Genomic DNA, 17,450 nt, shown 5'->3' with positions numbered 1-17,450 from the left:
AAGACTTGAAGGTAGGAGGGAGCTCACCATGCTGATAAGGGAAGACTGTTCCAGAGAAAACAGCTGAAGTAAAGGCCTCCAAGGGGGAGCAAACAGCTGTGAGGTCCCTGTGCAGCGAGGGGAGAGAAGTATCGGTACAAGGAGTTGGAGAGGTAATTCGAGGCCAGGTCATGTGTGGTCTTCCGGCCACTGTAAGGATTCTGATATTTACTCTGAGAGAAATAAGGATCCACTGCAGAAGTTTGGGAGGAATGAAGTTATATGACTTAACTGTAAATAAGATCACTTTGGTTGCTATGTGAAAATAGACTTTGGTAGGGGATAAGGGTAGAAATAGGTGTAGAAGGTGGGGGGAGAGGGCAGTTATCCAGGCAAAAGCTGATAAAGGCGTGGACGAGGAAAGTGGAGGTGGTGAGATGGTTGATTTCTGGATCTGCTAGGATGGCTCAGTGTTTAGAGGAGTCTCATCGTTGTCCAGAATAAAGATAACATTCCCCAACCTCCTTTACAGCTAAGTGGAATCATCAGGCTAAATTCTGACCTATTAAATGTAAGCAGAAATGTTGTGTGGGATTTTAAGGAAAGTTGTTTAAAGGAACTGTTTCATCTGGGAGAAGCTTCTTTTGCTTTATCCCTTCCTTCCTTCTCACTGTCTGGAATGCAGCAGGAATGGCTAGAGCTCCAGCAGCTAGCTGGGCAATGAGGACAAGTATCATACTCCAGAGACAGCAGATTGAAGAACTGAAAGGATCTTGGGTCACTCATTCTTAATTTTGTGAAGCCACCACGCCTACCCTGGACTGCCAATATCCAATCTTCTTTTATAAAGGATAGAAACAAACTTCTACCCTTGTTTAAGTCACTAACACACCACATTATTTAAAGTTGCTTTATTATCTTCCATATCATCCCAAAAGAGTTGATATAAGACCTTTTCAATGTCTTAATCTACAATAATGCTTGGTTTTTGCATAAGAATCATCATAAAGAAGTTTATAACTCTGAAAAAGAGTGAGGTGAAATCACCTTAGTACAGTCTGAAACGCACGCGTGGGCTCACGCGCACCTGCGGGAGGGCACGCACACACAGGCATACGCTTCTTATTTCTGAGATCAAACATTGCCATCTGCTAGGAAAGACTTTCCTGGTTCTCCAAACAGAACTGACAGCTCTCTCTTCCAGCTCCCCATTCCCAACCCAAGCTTCTATCCTACTGTCCAAAACACCTTATAACAACTTTGTTCACTGGCCTTGCTCCTACATATAAGTAATTTTCACATGTTTTCGTTCATTTACTCTTAAAATAGTCTTGAAAAATTATGGTCTCCCTATACTTTAAAAAATTGATATCTAAAATCACAAATTTCTATGGTAACAAAAGATGTAATAATGTCTTGCATTTTTATGAATATTGGTGTTTTAATATAAAATCATTATATAATTCTTTTATGAATTAAATGTATCTAAGGGAATCAAAATACCAATGGCATTTAATACCTATGAATCACATGTTTAAGAAAACACGTGAATAATTTATTCTTTAAGTCAAAAATTTCTAATTGATTTTTTTCCCTCTTGAACTTATATTTCCATTCTATTTCCCCATAGAATTTTATTTTAATGTAATATATTTTGATGTGTGAAATTCTTTCATCATCACCCTATCCTATCTCTCTGAAACAAAAATAAGTATTGATATATAAATTGAATCTTTAATTCAACAAATTTCCATAACATCAGGCTCTAAGTAGTAAATATTTTTTCAGCTTGGGTTTACAATGCAATTGCTATTGGTAACTAATTGGTGAAAATACACGTATACGGCAAATTTGGAAAACATTATGCTTAAGAATAAAGATGTTTTGGGACTTGCCTGGTGGTGCAGTGGTTAAGAATCTGCCTGCCAATGCAGGAGACATGGGTTCAAGCCCTGGTCTGGGAAGATCCCACATGCCGCAGAGCAACTAAGCCCGTGTGCCACAACTACTGAGCCTGAGCTCTAGAGCCCGCGAGCCACAACTACTGAAGCCCGCGTGCCTAGAACCCGTGCTCCACAACAAGAGAAGCCACCGTAATGCACACCGCAACGAACAGTAGCCAGAAACAAATAGATAAAAAAAGAAAAATGTTTTGACAGTGCATTTATTCATGAGATGGCTGGGAGCATTACAGTACCTCAGTTATAAGAGATTTCCTTGAATATTTTTAGTTGTTGCTTTGGTATTTTTTCACTCTGGGGCAATATACAATATTAGTGCAATTGGAGCAGGATGCAATATGCAGAATGGATAAGAGATATGTCTTTCTTTTGTACAGTGGGAACAGGGGAACTTTGAAAGAGGAGTGGAAAGTAGAACTGGCTTGACTGTCCTGCAGGCACATTCCAGGTAGGTCAGTTTAAGGAGCTGAAAATGAATTCTGTCAGCACTATTCATGCGTGTGTACTCCTGGGAAAGTCTTCGCGTATCCCCAGGGGCACACACGCCTGGTTTGAAGCTGCTGCCATACACGATTGCCACTGAGAACAAGCAGCATATCCTATTCATCTTTGTGCACCAGTATGTGGCGCAGTGCCATTTAAACAACTAAATATTTGTTGAATGTATACTAAGTAATTAACCTCCAAAACCCCAAAGTTCCATAACTGCAAAAGTTTAAGTAACTGTATAAGTAACAGAGTCCTGTTAATTTTTTGGTCAATAGCTGATAAAAGCCAGACTTGGAATCTTCTGCTGTGAAATCCTTAGACTCAGGTAAAAGTCAAAGAGATTTTAAAATTATTATAGCAATGGGCTCTCTCACTATTCGCTCACAGATGACCAGGATCAGGTAAACAACTCCAGAAATAACATATATCAGATAGCATTTGTCAATTGCAAGATAAACAAATAAGAAGATCATTATACAGAATTTTCCACGATGCTTCTCAGTCTTCATGGTGTACTCTTTTTTTTTTTTTTTTTTTTTGGTGGTACGTGGGCCTCTCACTGCTGTGGCCTCTCCCTTTGCGGAGCACAGGCTCTGGACGCGCAGGCTCAGCGACCATGGTTCACGGGCCCAGCCGCTCCATGGCATGTGGGATCTTCCCGGACCGGGGCACGAACCCGCGTCCCCTGCATCTGCAGGCGGATTCTCAACCTCTGCGCCACTAAGGAAGCCCCATGGTGTACTCTTGATGTAGGGAAGTTAATAATGCAATAATCAGCACAAGTACCTACTAAGCGGACAGTACGGGGATATGCTTTCTCATCTGTGTGCTGCTGTCTCTCAGATTTCCCCTCTGGGTCCCTGTGTGTGCTCACTGTGGCCAATATTTCTCATTTTTCAGTGTTGCTCAGGTTCTGTCTTTCTTGCTGCATGGGTCCAAACTGTGCATCCACCCGTCTCTCCATCCATCTATCCATCCACTTACTCATCCAGCAAACGTCCCACCACCCGACGAATATTCACTACACATGAGGACTGTGGCAGATGCTGAGGATACAGCAGCGGACGAGGTAGGTGCCTAGAAGCTTACGGGCTATGGGGGATATGGACGTCTAATCAGGAAATGTCAGTTTAGAGGGATAAACGCCGTGATAGGGGAAGTAAGAGAGGGCTGTGAAACCATACAAGCAGGGGCATGGAAGATGGATTTTTAAAGAAAAAGAAGGCTTTTCAGGAGGAAGATCTGTCCAAGTTGGGATCAAAAGGATGAGTAAGTGAGAGAGGAGTCCGAGAATGCAGGCAATACAGAAACTATAGCACTGCCATGTTTACATTTCATTCAAAAAGGCAGAAAGAAGAAGGGCATGTGTGTGAAGACCTGGAGCAAGAGGGACACTTTATATCTTCCCTCCCTGTTTTATTTAGTTTTTAATCATTAGAAATGATCACTTTCAAACATACTATATATTTTACTTATTTTCTGATTCCCCTAGTAGAAAGCAGGGATTTCTATTTGTTTCGTTTATCTTCTGTACTGCCAGCACTTGGCACATATGTCGGCTCTGGGATTCTGAAAGTGGTTCAGACTGGATGATGCATAGAGCCTGGGAGGGTAATGGTGGGAAGGGAAACTGGAAAGTGCAGTGAGGGTCAGATCATAGTGAGGCTTGTAAACTGGGTTAAGATATTTGGACTTAACCCCGAGGGCAATGGGCTTTTAAGCAGGCATCTAAGTGTGACAGCTGAGTTTCAGGAAACTCATTCTGGCTGCACAGTGGCGGAACGTTTGGAGACAGGCAAGGCTGAGTGTAGATGACGGGATGCCCTCCTCTAGGGGAGGATCTGGCAGGAGCAGGCTGGGAGGTACTGGTATTTCACAGGCAATGGCCAAATTATCTGTGTCTTTCTTAAGAGGGAGGTGGCTCTGCTCCTACAGACTCACTGGCTTTCACAGCAGCTCAAAGAGCAATATCAGCAAAAGGCAGACTGGAAAAAAGAAGATGCTTATCAGAAATGCTCATGGAGATCTGAACATAGGACGAGATGATATTGCTTTAATATCCATTTAAATCCCAGCACTGTTTTGGAATCCCACAGTAGATACAACATCCCTCTACTTTCAGAAGCAGCAGCTCAGCAATTTCACATCATTCCAGTGAGAATGTGTTCTAGTGTCACAAACTCTTCATACCTGTAGTTTTATTAGTAAGAATAATCTTCCCTGTAAAGTTGAGAGAGTAAGCACCCACCTTTGTGGCAACAAAACCTACCAGGATTTATTTTGAACAAAATAAAACTCTTCAAACCCCTACTGCAAAACCTTTATTTCCCCTTTTATCTGAATCATCAAGTATTATCCACCCTAAGAACAAAACAATCTCTTCGTTCTAGAATAACAACACATCTGCCATTTAATAAACCACCAGCACAGGTTTTCAAATTAAACCGAGAGTCTCTTTGTCAAAGAGAATCTGGCAGAGCAGCTTTGCTACCATACAAAGCAGCTTTAAAGTGCTGTTGTTTTTTTCTCCTATTTATTGGACACTTTCTTTGATTAAAATACTTAGAATGATGTTGATAAACTGAGTCTGGTGTACAACAAGACTCAGAGTTAATTATACCTTTTAAACCAGCGGAGGCAGGAAGAAAACAACAGGAACATAGTCTGTGTTTTCATTTTAAATTGCTCACGAAACCGGGAAGCAAGACTCCAGAAGATAATGAAGCCACTGAGTTCTTCCCTAACAAGCCCAGTGGTGTCCTTGGTAACGCTGCAAGGGCACCAGCCCAGGAGGTCTCAGAGGAACAGAAGCTCCTTGAGTCCTAAACAAGACCTCCGCCCTTGAAGAAACTATAGCACTGCCATGTTTACTGCCTGTTGGAAGATGTCTTTCTCTTGTTTGATCTGCGCCTGCCGAAGACACCGCTCTCACAAGGAGCCCCAACATTGATTGCTGTCCACGGGGCAGGCCTGTGTTCAGATCAGGGCCATGGATGTGCCACACGCCAGCTACCTCACTGAACAGTGGAAACTTTATGAAACAGAAAACCAAATTTGAACCTCCTTTTTACAATTTTCACTCCACTTGCCAAAAACACCTTTCATGAGGCAGAAATCATGAGGCGACGTATAATCTTTGCAATTGATTGTGTGAGTAGAGGTCATAGGACCATATGGAAGGAACAGGTCTCCTGGCTCTAACTTCATATTTATGGTGCAGAGTCATTAAGAATAAAAAGTGGTTAAAAATGCTGGCCTCTTCTAAGTGCTTGTGGTAAGTGACCAAGAAAAACGATTATAAACTTCTGCAAGACAAATAGAGAATGCAATAAATACAATGTTTCATGGAACAACTAGTTATTAATTATTTTATTCATTAGGTTGTTCTGTCACTGGTTAATATGCAGTTGGGCTCTATCAAAAGGAATTAACTTTTTTATATGGTTTATTTATTATATGGTTTTTTATTTATTATTTTATATTGAATATAGCTCCCTGTGCTATACAGTAGGTCCTTGTTGTTTATCTGTTTTATATACAGTAGTGTGTATCTGCTAATCCCAAACTCCTAATTTATCTGTTCCCCGTGGTTCCTCTTTGGTAACTATAAGTTTGTTTTCTATGTCTGTGAGTCTGTTTCTGTTTGTAAATAAGTTCATTTGTATCATATTCTAGATTTTAAATGGAACCGAAAGCAATTCCTTTTGCAATTGTAATAAGCAATATCATGTCTGATTTAACACTTACTTTGCAAAACTGCTAAACCCACATGTTGGAGGATTGGACGGTGGAGGGACAGAAAATAAATTCTCAGCTGTATCTCTCACATGCTGTTAGGTACCCTCTTAGTCCACCACGGACACCTGGACTGCTTCCAGTGGGATGAGAGTGATGCCAGGTGGAAATGCCTTTATGGTCTTCATGTTGAACTTGGGTTGGCAGTTCAGCTAGTGAGTTTGGCCCAGACAGAGGACAATGGGAGAGAGCCCTTTAACTTGGCCTTCACTCCAGCTGCCCTGGCTCTCTCTTTATCTCAGGGCAGAAGCACAGGCTGGGTCTTATGCAGTGATCTTCTTATTTATTAGAACTAAAAGAGCACAGCCAACAAAAGGAGGGAGAGGAAGCCCTCTTCCATTTTATCTCATTTATAGTAAGTCTGGATTGTACAAAGTCACACACAGGGTGTTCTCAAAGCCCCATAATTCCTGGCACAGCTTCTTGGCTATTCTCGTTGACCAAATGTGTGTGCATGTGCATGTACAGTTTTTGTATATATATATATACACACACACACACATATATTACACAATATATGTATTGTATAGTATATATGTATATATATGATGTGTATATATATTTTTTCACTCATTATCACAGTTCTTAATATTTTCTGGATTTATAACTAACTCATTTAAAAATGTAAGTCATGGATCCTCTCCCTAGAAAAATGTGTATAGGTATGTCATCTGAAAATCTGCATATAGTTTCCTGAAAGCTTATTTATGTCTCAACCAACAGGCCCTTGGTAGGCTAAAAGGCTGTATTTCCAAAGATTTTAAAGTATCATGTGTTGTTAAAGATCTTGCTGAGTTGATATTTTATGTAATACGATTTTTTTTTCTCAAAATTGAAAACCTAAAGAGTTATGCCAGTTCTTCACTGACAACTTAATGCGAAATGAAGATTTTCTGACCCAGATCACATTCTGTACAGCTAATCTACAGTGTCTACAAAAGAGAGAATATACACTTCATCATAACATGCCCAAGTCTTTGAACAGAGAGCAGGGGCCATTCATGTCACAACTATACTCAGCTCAAGGCCACAGAAACAGTCCACTTGCAGTTACTCTGGAGTTGTGGGTTTTCCTCCCCAAAGTACACCAGTTTATGCTGCCTTTGGTGTCACACTCTCTGCCCTGCTACTCAAAATGTTACTCACACTTCAAGGCCCAGTTTATATTATTCTCCCTCCATGAGGTTTATTTTTGTTTTTTGTTTTAATTTTTTTTATTTCCAGAAACCATCTGCAGAATCAATTTCGCCTCTGTCTTCCCATCACATTTTGTTTGTATAGCTAACTACCGCAGAGCACTTAGCAAAGGCTCTCCCACCTTAAGCTACTGATTCATGTCTATAACCCTCCTGTCTCCCTCACTGCGACAGGAGAACCTGGAGGAGAGCTCTTACTTTCCTGCACATCACAGGTGATCAATATGAACTTTAGAGGCCGTATGTGCAGTGCTTAGGCACATTTGGCTCTGGAGATAAAAGTCTTGAGTTCTAATTCCACCTCTGCCATTAATTAGCTGTTTATTCTCAGGAAAACCCACTTGGATTTCCTGAAAACAATTTTCTTCTTTCTGGAAAATAGGTATGATGATAGTACACACCTAACTGGGCTACTGTGAAGATTAAATAATATAATAGATAAAATCACTTAGCCCAGTGTTTGAATCACAGTACGTGTTGAATAAAGGTTAGTTATACAATTAATTGAACTGAATTTTAAAGGGAATTTTCTTTATCTTTTTGGAGCTCCTTCATATAGTTAATAATATATATATAATATATAGCCAAATGTAAAAGCCATCATATATATTTTTTTGGACAAAATTAAAATCTCATATTATTTTTAGGTCCTCTTAACAATTTTTACTTTAATATGTAAAGTCCCAAATTGGCTGATAAAAGTTTCATCTTTTATACTAGCCAGCTCTAGGATATTGGAAGTATCTTTATGACATTAAGTGATACTGGTTTGCACTCAATACTGTTCCTAAAACTTAGAGACATGGATCTCTAGCCTCCAAGAGAGCCTAAGACCATTTGAGCAGGGGACTGATGAAGATAGTCTCTTGAATGTGGTTTTTGAGTCCTATATGCCAACTTCTGTGTAGTCATTATCAAGAGGATCCTTCTCTTTCCTATCGAGCATCAGGCCAGACAATTGAGATGGATAAATTCACTGCTAGAAAAAAAATAATAGCTCACTTTATTGTTGTAATATCTATGGATACAAAGAACAGCATGGGTAAATTTTGTCTTCAGAGGGTTTAAAAAAAAAGTTGTTTCTAGGTATGTATACAGAGATATACATGCATATCTTTGGCTAACTCCTCTAAACTTTTTCAAACTGGGATTAAGTTTTCTTGGATTTTGCACATCTTGAGCATCTGAGTTTGAACCAATGTCCAAGGGCAGGGATTATATTTTATTTATCTTTGTACTCCTAGATCCTAGTATATCATCTGATGCATGCAATAAATAGTTGCTAGTTCAAAATGTACAAGACTGTATGTTGTGTTGAAAAGGCTGCAGAATTTGGTTGTATAGGAATGTTTATTTTTAACAAAGATTAAATATTATTAAAAATTATCTGCCTTTCAAAAGTTTGAGTAAGGAATCCATTTATTTGAGAACATTTTTAGTATATGAACAAGTAGATGCAGTATCTTTCTTTTGAGAATCAATTGTTGTTAATTAGCAGTGAGTAGTTAATGAAATTCTACATTCTTGTTTTTTACATCTTTAACATCTGGCATATTTCTTTCTGACTTTCTGTCTAAATGTGCATTCATTACGTGTTTTATATACACTACATGTCAAAGCACAGCTTTATGATCCTTATTTTCATGTACAAATCAGTCAGTAGCAGTACATACTCTCTTAAACTCCACTGATGTGATCTATTTGATGATAAGAAATTAGAATTATGTAAGCATTTACATTATATGGAAGTAGATCAAGTAGCCAGTCTTGTTGCTTGATTTTCTTTATTTAATTAAAGACATCTGAAAAGTCAGAATTAAAATATGACAGGAATAGAAAATCTATTTGGGACCTCTCAGTTCAGTCATTCATTCTTTTCCCCCTGGTCAAATTTTTAATGTTTTCCCCAAGCAATAAATTTAGCTTCTGAGACCGTTTAGAAAGTTTAGTTTTAGTTTTCATTTTCTTTGTTTAGTTTTCAGCTCATCATCGAAAGTTTTTCTAAACTATGTCACCCTGTCCCCTCTTTATGGTCATTTCTATCCCAGCTCCAGGTGCTGGCTGACAGACCAAGAGAGCTGAGTGCTGAATTATGTACCAGGGGATCCATAAACCTTGGAATGCCAGTTTCTACCTGGACCAAAAGCTAATCAACTGGATGGAAAAAAGCTCTGTTTCATGTTTCAGTTGTACTTTATCCTCAAGCTGCACTGTTTTGTATAACGCAACTGTTTTCCGGGAATCCTTTAGAAATTCTTCCCGCACTGAATTTTTTCAAAAGATCTACTAAAATTGAGATCAGTGACTCCCTTGAATGCAATGATTTTGTTAATGACAACCAAAGGTCTCCTCCAAACCATGTTGAAAATTCTGGGAATAATTCATTTACGATATAGGGTTATAATAGCTGAAGTAATATCATAGATAAGAGTTCTTTGGGCCAATCTCCTCGTGCTGTTGAACAATTTTATAACAAAGTATGCCTATTGTCTTCAATAACATACCTCTGACTCAGAGGCCAAAAAAGTTCAGAAATGGCCCTGGAGAATATAGCCAATATTTTATAATAACTATAAATGAAGTATAATCTATAAAATCTTTGAATCACTATATTGTATACCTGAAACTAGTGTACTATTATAAGCCAACTATACTTCAATAAAAAAATAAAAACATGATTAAAAAAATAAATGGCCCTAGAGATGTAAATCTGAATTAGGATTGCACCTGGGAGTATCATTTATAGAAGTTCTACAAGGACTGGCTTCAACTGGCCATTATATATTAGATGGTTCCTATGGAGACAGATAGTCTCAGACCATGAGACGGTAGACTCAGGAATCCTGTTTGACTTAGGACAATTTCAAACCTGCTTCCGAGCAAATTGAATTCCTTGGATATCCTTGTAAACCAATTTAATCTTCCCTGGGGGACACTCTGAACCTATTTTAAACGCATGCTCTTTGGCTGTGGGCATCATTGAGGGTGACCCTGAATGAAGGCTAGCTCCAAGGGTGAGATTCAGGCTACAGCACTGGGCCTAAAGCAGTTAACCGTATTGTATCATGTTGGCTCCCTTACCTGATATAGGTTGGCAAGGTGGTGGTTTGTTTTGATCAAAAATGGCTGGTTTACCCCTGGATGGTCAACATCGTGGGCTGCGGCAGCCAGCAGTCCAAGCATGATGTCCAGAGGTGTGAGGGAGCTCGCGAGCTGTTAAAGAATTGAATGGGGAGATTGACTGGTGTGTTTCCAAAAATAGGTTAGCATTTGTTTTGGCTAAATCACACTGAATGAATCATCATAGTATCCTTCAGGCCTTTCATCCAGACCTTAACCTTCTGAAGCTGTCAATAAGGTAATAGAACCATGGAATCACAGGAATAAATAAAGGGCTGTGAGGAAAGTAATTAAGCAACTCCAATTGTGTAACTCATCCAGGTGGCCTCCTCTTCCTGTTGCTACTGTCTTGTTTTGTTGTTGTAGTAGTATTACCTGTTGGCAACACTGCTCTATAGTGGGCGGGGAGAAGGCAGAGTCTAAAATCAGCCTTGCTCCTAGGAAAGCTGTAAGTGAAGGAAAAAGCTGAAGCCAAAGTGATGGAAAAAATCACTTGTGTATTTCAACCATCCAATATATCATTGCCACTTCTTCGAATATGAAATCCACAGTGGGCTGAATTGCAACATTTGCATATGTCTTCAATGTGTAATAAATAAAGTGGTGGAATGTGTGAGAATCTCTCATTTTTTTTTTTTGGTTAGCTAGGAAAACAAGTAGGAAAATGGGAATCTAGTGCTAGCTTTAAATACACAACTGTGCAAACTATACAATTTTCAAATTACTTAGGGATTAAATAACAAAACCTTTAATGTCTTTGGGATACTTTATAAGGATGAGGCATACCCAGTTTTGTCTTGGGAATGCCTATCTGGCATCTGTATATTTAGTGGTTGATGTTAAAACTGATTGAACTAAACAGAGTCTTGGACTGAGATATCATTTTCCAAAAACCCTAAAAAAACTCATCCTGTATGTTTTAACAGCTAGGTTTTATATGGCTAAGAAATGCCTAGGTTTTGAGTAATGAGCATTATTATCATGTTTTAAATTTTGGATTAATATATTGCATCTGGGCATATTTTTAAAGAGGTTTTTGATGTTCACAATTTCTCTTGGGCCTGAATCAGGATGCCTAGTTGCCTCAGTAGGAAATGCAGCTGAGTCTTGAGGAGTTTTAATTCTATTTGTTGATCAAAAACCATGAGGTGGGAGACTTCCTAGAAAAGTTCAGTTCTGGTACTGTTCGTGGCAAAGGTTCAAGGCAAAAGCATCCAACTTTTGTGATGCTTGAAGATATCTAGGATGTAGACTGTCATAGAGAGGGTTGTTTTCGTCCTAATGCAGCCTTGAAAATATATAAATTATGAAGCAGAACCTCTGAAAATTTATATCCTCTTTCATACTATTATACAGTTTTCAGAGCTGATACTGAAACCTTAACATAAGCAATTTGTATTCGTGCTATAAATTGGCCCATAATCCAGTTGCCCTGATATGTCAGGTGATTTGGGACACGGCAGGTAGTTTACATGGCATTTCCAGATGGCCGAGGAGTCAGCGGGTCTTGCCTTACTTACCTTTGGCTCCTTTAGGTAGCAGTGCATGGCCTGGGTGACGTCGGCCGCATGAACAGCATTGTGATATGGGTTTTGGCTGTGGTAATCTTCTTGAACCATGACTAGGAGGTAAACAGATAACTCAATCAGCTAAAAACAAAACACAAAGGACATACTAGCTCAGACTTACTGAGGGTGCCTTTTGCTTAAAAATAACAGTGTCTCCAAAATGTGCAGCTCCAAAATGTGATGCTTTAGAAATGAACACGATTTGCCAGCTTGGCAGTTCTACTGGGTTGATTTCAGTGGAGAGGAGGGGGAGGGAAGAAAGGCTAAAAGGATTTGTGAGGCCCTTGGGATTCCTCACCACCTTCATAAATCACCCCTTTCTGGCATTCGTGAAGGCTCTCATTCATTGGAAAAATAAATATGTAGGAGAAGGGCAACTTTATTTCACACTATAGTTTAATTATTTAAGTTTGCTGCCATTTAAGAATAATGTGCCATAAAAGAGGTTTCCTTTTAAAGAGACCTACTCTCATCCAAAGATTGCTTTTTTTTTTTTTTCAAAGATTGCTTTTTTTTTTTTTTTTTTTTCCAAAGATTGCTTTATCACTTAAATAACAAATACTGACCAAAGCAAATCTGGGGATTCTTCAGGCAGAAATTCATAGATCCAACTGAGGAATCCTTGGATTTATTTCTATCTTATTCAGATTAAATGATCATCTTTCTTGCCTTCCAATCTAGGGACCGGAGTGCTCTTGGAACCAAACAGAGACATAAGGAAGGCAATTTGAGTTTGCTATTTACAGAAGCTACTTGCCTGCTTCAGCTAATAACTAAGGCAATGTCTAAGATGCAATATATTCAGTGTGTATAGAATGTCCTGGCTTTCAAGTGTGGCTATGTTCTCTCAGCCCAGCTATGACTTTGGCTCTGGATTCCAGTGTTACTTCTGTCATTGAATCTTTGCCTTTTTTCATATGTACTCTGGGTGCATACACATGTCCAAAGTATCTGTGCTCTCCCTCTTTAGACAAATCAAAATTATTTGGCTCTACTCATGGCCATTACTTTGCTCAATCAATCTGAACACAATTAGCTTGAGGTTATTTGTGTTTCTGGAATGAGCCATGCTCTGGCTTGTTTCCAGTGTTTCTGTTGTGCCACATGTACCTTTTAATCAGCAGGTTTATTTGACTATTATATGAACCCTGGCTCTATTACTTATCTGTATTGGGCAAGTTACTTAACCGAAAGTTTCCTCCATTTCCTTCTCTATAAAATAGGGATAACGACAGCTCTGATCTCAAAGAGGTGCTGTAAGGATTAAATGTGTTAATATATGCAAGTTCCTAGAAGACTTTCCAGCATATGGAAACACTATATAAGCCCGGTGGTTGCTGCTACTGTTGTTAACACCATCACCATTATTTTACCCTTGATGCATCAAGTCAGCTTCCAAATTCAAAGCACTGCCATGTGCCAAGTCAAAGAAGCCAGGAACACACTAAGAGGCAGAGGAAGGTCATTTGGTGACTAAAAATGTGCCCTGGATAATTCACTGGATGATAAATAACAATATGCATGAAGTCACATGAGATCTGGGGCTGCTTTTTGATGAGGAGAGATGGCGGAGTTGAGTGGAAAGACGGTAGGCTTTCAAATCAGACAGACCTGGGCTTGGACTGCAGCTCTGCCAATAATATGTTGTTGACCTTGAGCAAGTTACAAAACCTCTTTGTACTTCTCCTTACTTATGGGCCAAATGGTGATAATGGCCAGCTTGCAGGGTTGTTGAAACTGTTAGAAATAACATACCAAAAGCCCCCTGCATACAGTGGGTGCTACACACCTGGTAGTTCTTATCATTAAAAAAAAGCCTGTTGAATATTTCAACAACTCATATCCAGAGTGGCATTATTTGAGGAATATTTTCTGGGATTTTGTTAATATGTGAGCAGATCAGTAACTTCTGTGACAGTTATTTGCTCTTGATGGTTGTCTTTACATAGCCTTTATCTCTTTTAAACATAACTAATCAGGTAAGCATTTTTTCCAGTGATTTAAATAAGTAAACTTATTTTAAAATTAAGATGAGATAATTTAAGACTAATATGAGGTCTTCATCTACCAGACTATGGCTCTTGCCACTTTATGTTAAAGAATATTGTAGACTGCCATTTTTCAGGGGCAAAGGGGTAGAAATAAGGAAAAAAGGACTTACCTAAAAACCTGTGTAAGGTCACCATATCTAACTTGAAGTGGTGAATGAGCCCATGGGCGTTGAAGAGGTGGCACAGCAGTGTTACCAGGCTGTTTCCTAGAGGGGAACAGCCACCTGTTTTAATCCATTTTCATCACCATTAAAATATCAAGACTAGTAATAGGATCCAAAGTTTCTGTAATGGAAGCTCTCTGATAGGATCATTTCTTTTCCCCTTTAGATTTAAAATTATTCAAGTAGAAAGACATTATTACTATGATCTGGTCCCATATTTTCTCTTATTGTACAAGTAAAATTAACTCAGACCTTCTCCCTATACCAAAGGCAATGAAAACATTAAGAGTTAAAATGTTACTTAATACATTAACTATTAAAGTGATACTGCCTACTGCAGTATCAGGGACACATACAGTGTGTGTGTGTGTGTATGGTTATTTTTTTTTTTTAACATCTTTATTGGAGTATAACTGTTTTACAATGGTGTGTTAGTTTCTGCTTTACAACAAAGTGAATCAGTTATACATAAACATATGTTCCCATATCTCTTCCCTCTTGCGTCACCCTCCCTCCCCCCCGCCCCTATCCCACCCCTCATCCCCCTGTGCTATGCGGCAGCTTTATGGTTATTTTTTTTAAGACATAGTTTAATGGTCACTTGAAATGTGTCTTAAGCTGCTTCCAATTGACTCTTACATTTACAGGGGTACCTAAGCCACCACAGTGCCTATTCTTCTTTTGCCAAATCACCCAAGATGAAATTTGACTGTGAGATATTTTATAACTCAAGCCAGCAGAGGTGCAAAATTGAAGCTACGATAACTTGTAAGCATTCAAGAAATGTTGTTCATTAGAGAATAAGGATTTTAAATATTAAAAGCATTATAAAGTTTATGAAAGACTTTGAAATGTACCAAGAAGATGACTGGCTGTCTTAATTGGAAAACTAGGTGTTGCCCAAGTACACTCTTCCAGGGTACCTGATTCTATGTGTTTCTGTAGCTTTCATCATCTTTGAGCTATTTCACAACAATCAAAGTTGTAGATAACTGATATTATTGCAGATGATTCTTGGCTGTATACATGCAAATGAAATTAGTGAGGTGGAAATACAATTGATTTCCCCCTTCCAGTTTCTCACCTGTTTACAAATTCATTTTGGCATTTCTTACTGATTTTATATGTATGGCTCTTTGAATATTCCTTTGAACTAGCTGTAACATTTTACTGGATCTCTAATTAATTGAGTTTAATAAAATCATTGATATGATCACTTGATATCTTTATGAGAGTCATGATTATACTCTCTTTTTAACAAATATCATTGAACAAATTCTTTTGTTCATGGTTAATTTCATATACTGGTCCCCATCTCCCAAATGATTTGAGCAAAGTGAAATGCAAGATTATGAGATATAGCCCTATATGGTCTAGTTAGCTTTCCACAGTGTAAAGCTCAGTTTCATGGTCTTAGGCCGTATCTCTCTCCACTGCGTGTTGTTTGTCAAGAAACAGAATGGTGAGAAAACCATCTGTAATGTCTTAAAACACAGCCTGTAGATGATAGGACATGTGACGGTCAGCATTAAACGTGACGTCTTTCATTGGCTCCCTATTATCAGCATTCGTTTAATGGGCAGATGAAAATATTATAGCATTTTATTGTTTTCTCAAGGGAAGCCTCTATAGGCACAAAAATTTAAAAAATGGAAACAACAAGAATGTCTACTTTTCCCTTCAGCTGCAGCCTAAGTGTTTACACTCTATCTTCAGGAGTTGTTTTCTTCTCATGATGCCAAACATATCTGAACAATACCTGCAATGGGACAGACTCACTCACTTAATAAAAGTGCAAAACCATTGGCCCAGTAAGAGTCAGGACTGATCAGATGTGTTTTTTTTCTTTTTTGGGGGGGTACGCGGGCCTCTCACTGCTGTGGCCTCTCCCGTCGCGGAGCACAGGCTCCGGACGCGCAGGCTCAGCGGCCATGGCTCACAGGCCCAGCAGCTCCGCGGCATGTGGGATCTTCCCGGACCGGGGCACGAACCTGTGTCCCCTGCATCGGCAGACGGACTCTCAACCACTGTGCCACCAGGGAAGCCCAGATGTGTTTTTATGTTTCTAGTTTTCATTGACTAACAACAAATTCCTTTCTTTTTCATGCGGCCAAAGTATTCTGCAAGGAAGGAATCTAATCTGTGGTTTCTAAATTGCTTTGGAAACAGCAAGACCAGAAGGAAACTGTCTTAAGATTTGAAGTCCAAATTCAACCCTTCTTTTTCATTTGAACTAATTTTCCCTTGCCCTGGTCCTTCTTGAGTGGCTGTAGATATATGAATGTGGGAAAAGACAGAAAAAAGAATAACAGTGTTTAAAAATATATTTTGTTTTTCACGAAATTAATCCCACTTTAATGGTGTGTATTTCAGTGAGAATTCTTTTGGGTGACTTACCATTTGTCAAGCGATCAAACAAGAAAATGTCAAAATCCCACATTCCCACTTTGGAGAGCATATGCTGAAAAGACAAACAAAAGCCAGCACTCACATGAATCATATCGGAGACTCAAATATTTACTTTGAGACATCGTGAATTGAACAATTAAACAGTTGAAAATAGCATACTACTATCTACGTACAACTGGTTTGTAGTAAAACAAATCTTACTCTGCAGCCTAATAACAACAGTGTTAAAGAGACAGGCTCCGGAATCAGACTGCCACATCCTATGTTGGCTGCATCGCTTACTGGCTGTGATACCTTGGGCAAGTTCCTTAACTCTCTGTACCTCAGTTTCCTAATTTGAAAAATGTAGCTGATAATACTATTGCTTCAGAGGGTTGTTGTGAAGATTAAATAAGGTAAAACATGTAAAGTGCTTAGAGTGGTGCGAGTACATAGTAAGCACACAATAGATACCTTTTAAAATTGTAGTTCCGTTAAGTCTCTACATCTCAAACTACTATGCACTTAGGGGAGGAGGTTTACAGTAAACTTAAAGAAAGAAACCTAGATGACTGATGAGCACACACTACTCTGCTCAATGTGGACGAAATGTGAAATCAACCCCTGTAACAGACAGGAAACTGAAGTGTGGTCAATTGAGAATATTGGGTACTTTAAAGACCTACTGCCCAATGTAGATTTACTGTGCTATTTTCTTTTTAATAATACCCCCTGCTTG

The 17,450-nt window shown here is 38.9% G+C and overlaps 1 protein-coding gene across 5 annotated transcripts in view; it reads right to left on the bottom strand.

Annotated features, from left to right (window-relative positions):
- PDE7B (phosphodiesterase 7B) overlaps positions 1-17,450 on the bottom strand; it is a 348,122-nt gene that overhangs the window by 31,607 nt on the left and 299,065 nt on the right. For all 5 annotated transcript variants that reach the window (XR_010836061.1, XM_059083815.2, XM_059083814.2 and 2 more), the window contains 4 exons: positions 16,721-16,784; positions 14,270-14,365; positions 12,061-12,161; positions 10,502-10,633 (listed from right to left, as the gene is read on the bottom strand). Coding sequence is in view for 4 of the 5 variants with exons in the window: in XM_059083815.2 (XP_058939798.1) it covers positions 10,502-10,633; positions 12,061-12,161; positions 14,270-14,365; positions 16,721-16,784 (393 nt within the window). In the remaining variant the exon portion in view is untranslated. The remainder of the gene's footprint in view (positions 1-10,501; positions 10,634-12,060; positions 12,162-14,269; positions 14,366-16,720; positions 16,785-17,450) is intronic.

The sequence above is a fragment of the Kogia breviceps genome, chromosome 13 (assembly GCF_026419965.1).
Source record: "Kogia breviceps isolate mKogBre1 chromosome 13, mKogBre1 haplotype 1, whole genome shotgun sequence".
In the NCBI taxonomy this organism is placed as follows: domain Eukaryota; kingdom Metazoa; phylum Chordata; class Mammalia; order Artiodactyla; family Physeteridae; genus Kogia; species Kogia breviceps.
This window is presented reverse-complemented; position numbering and strand designations above follow the sequence as displayed.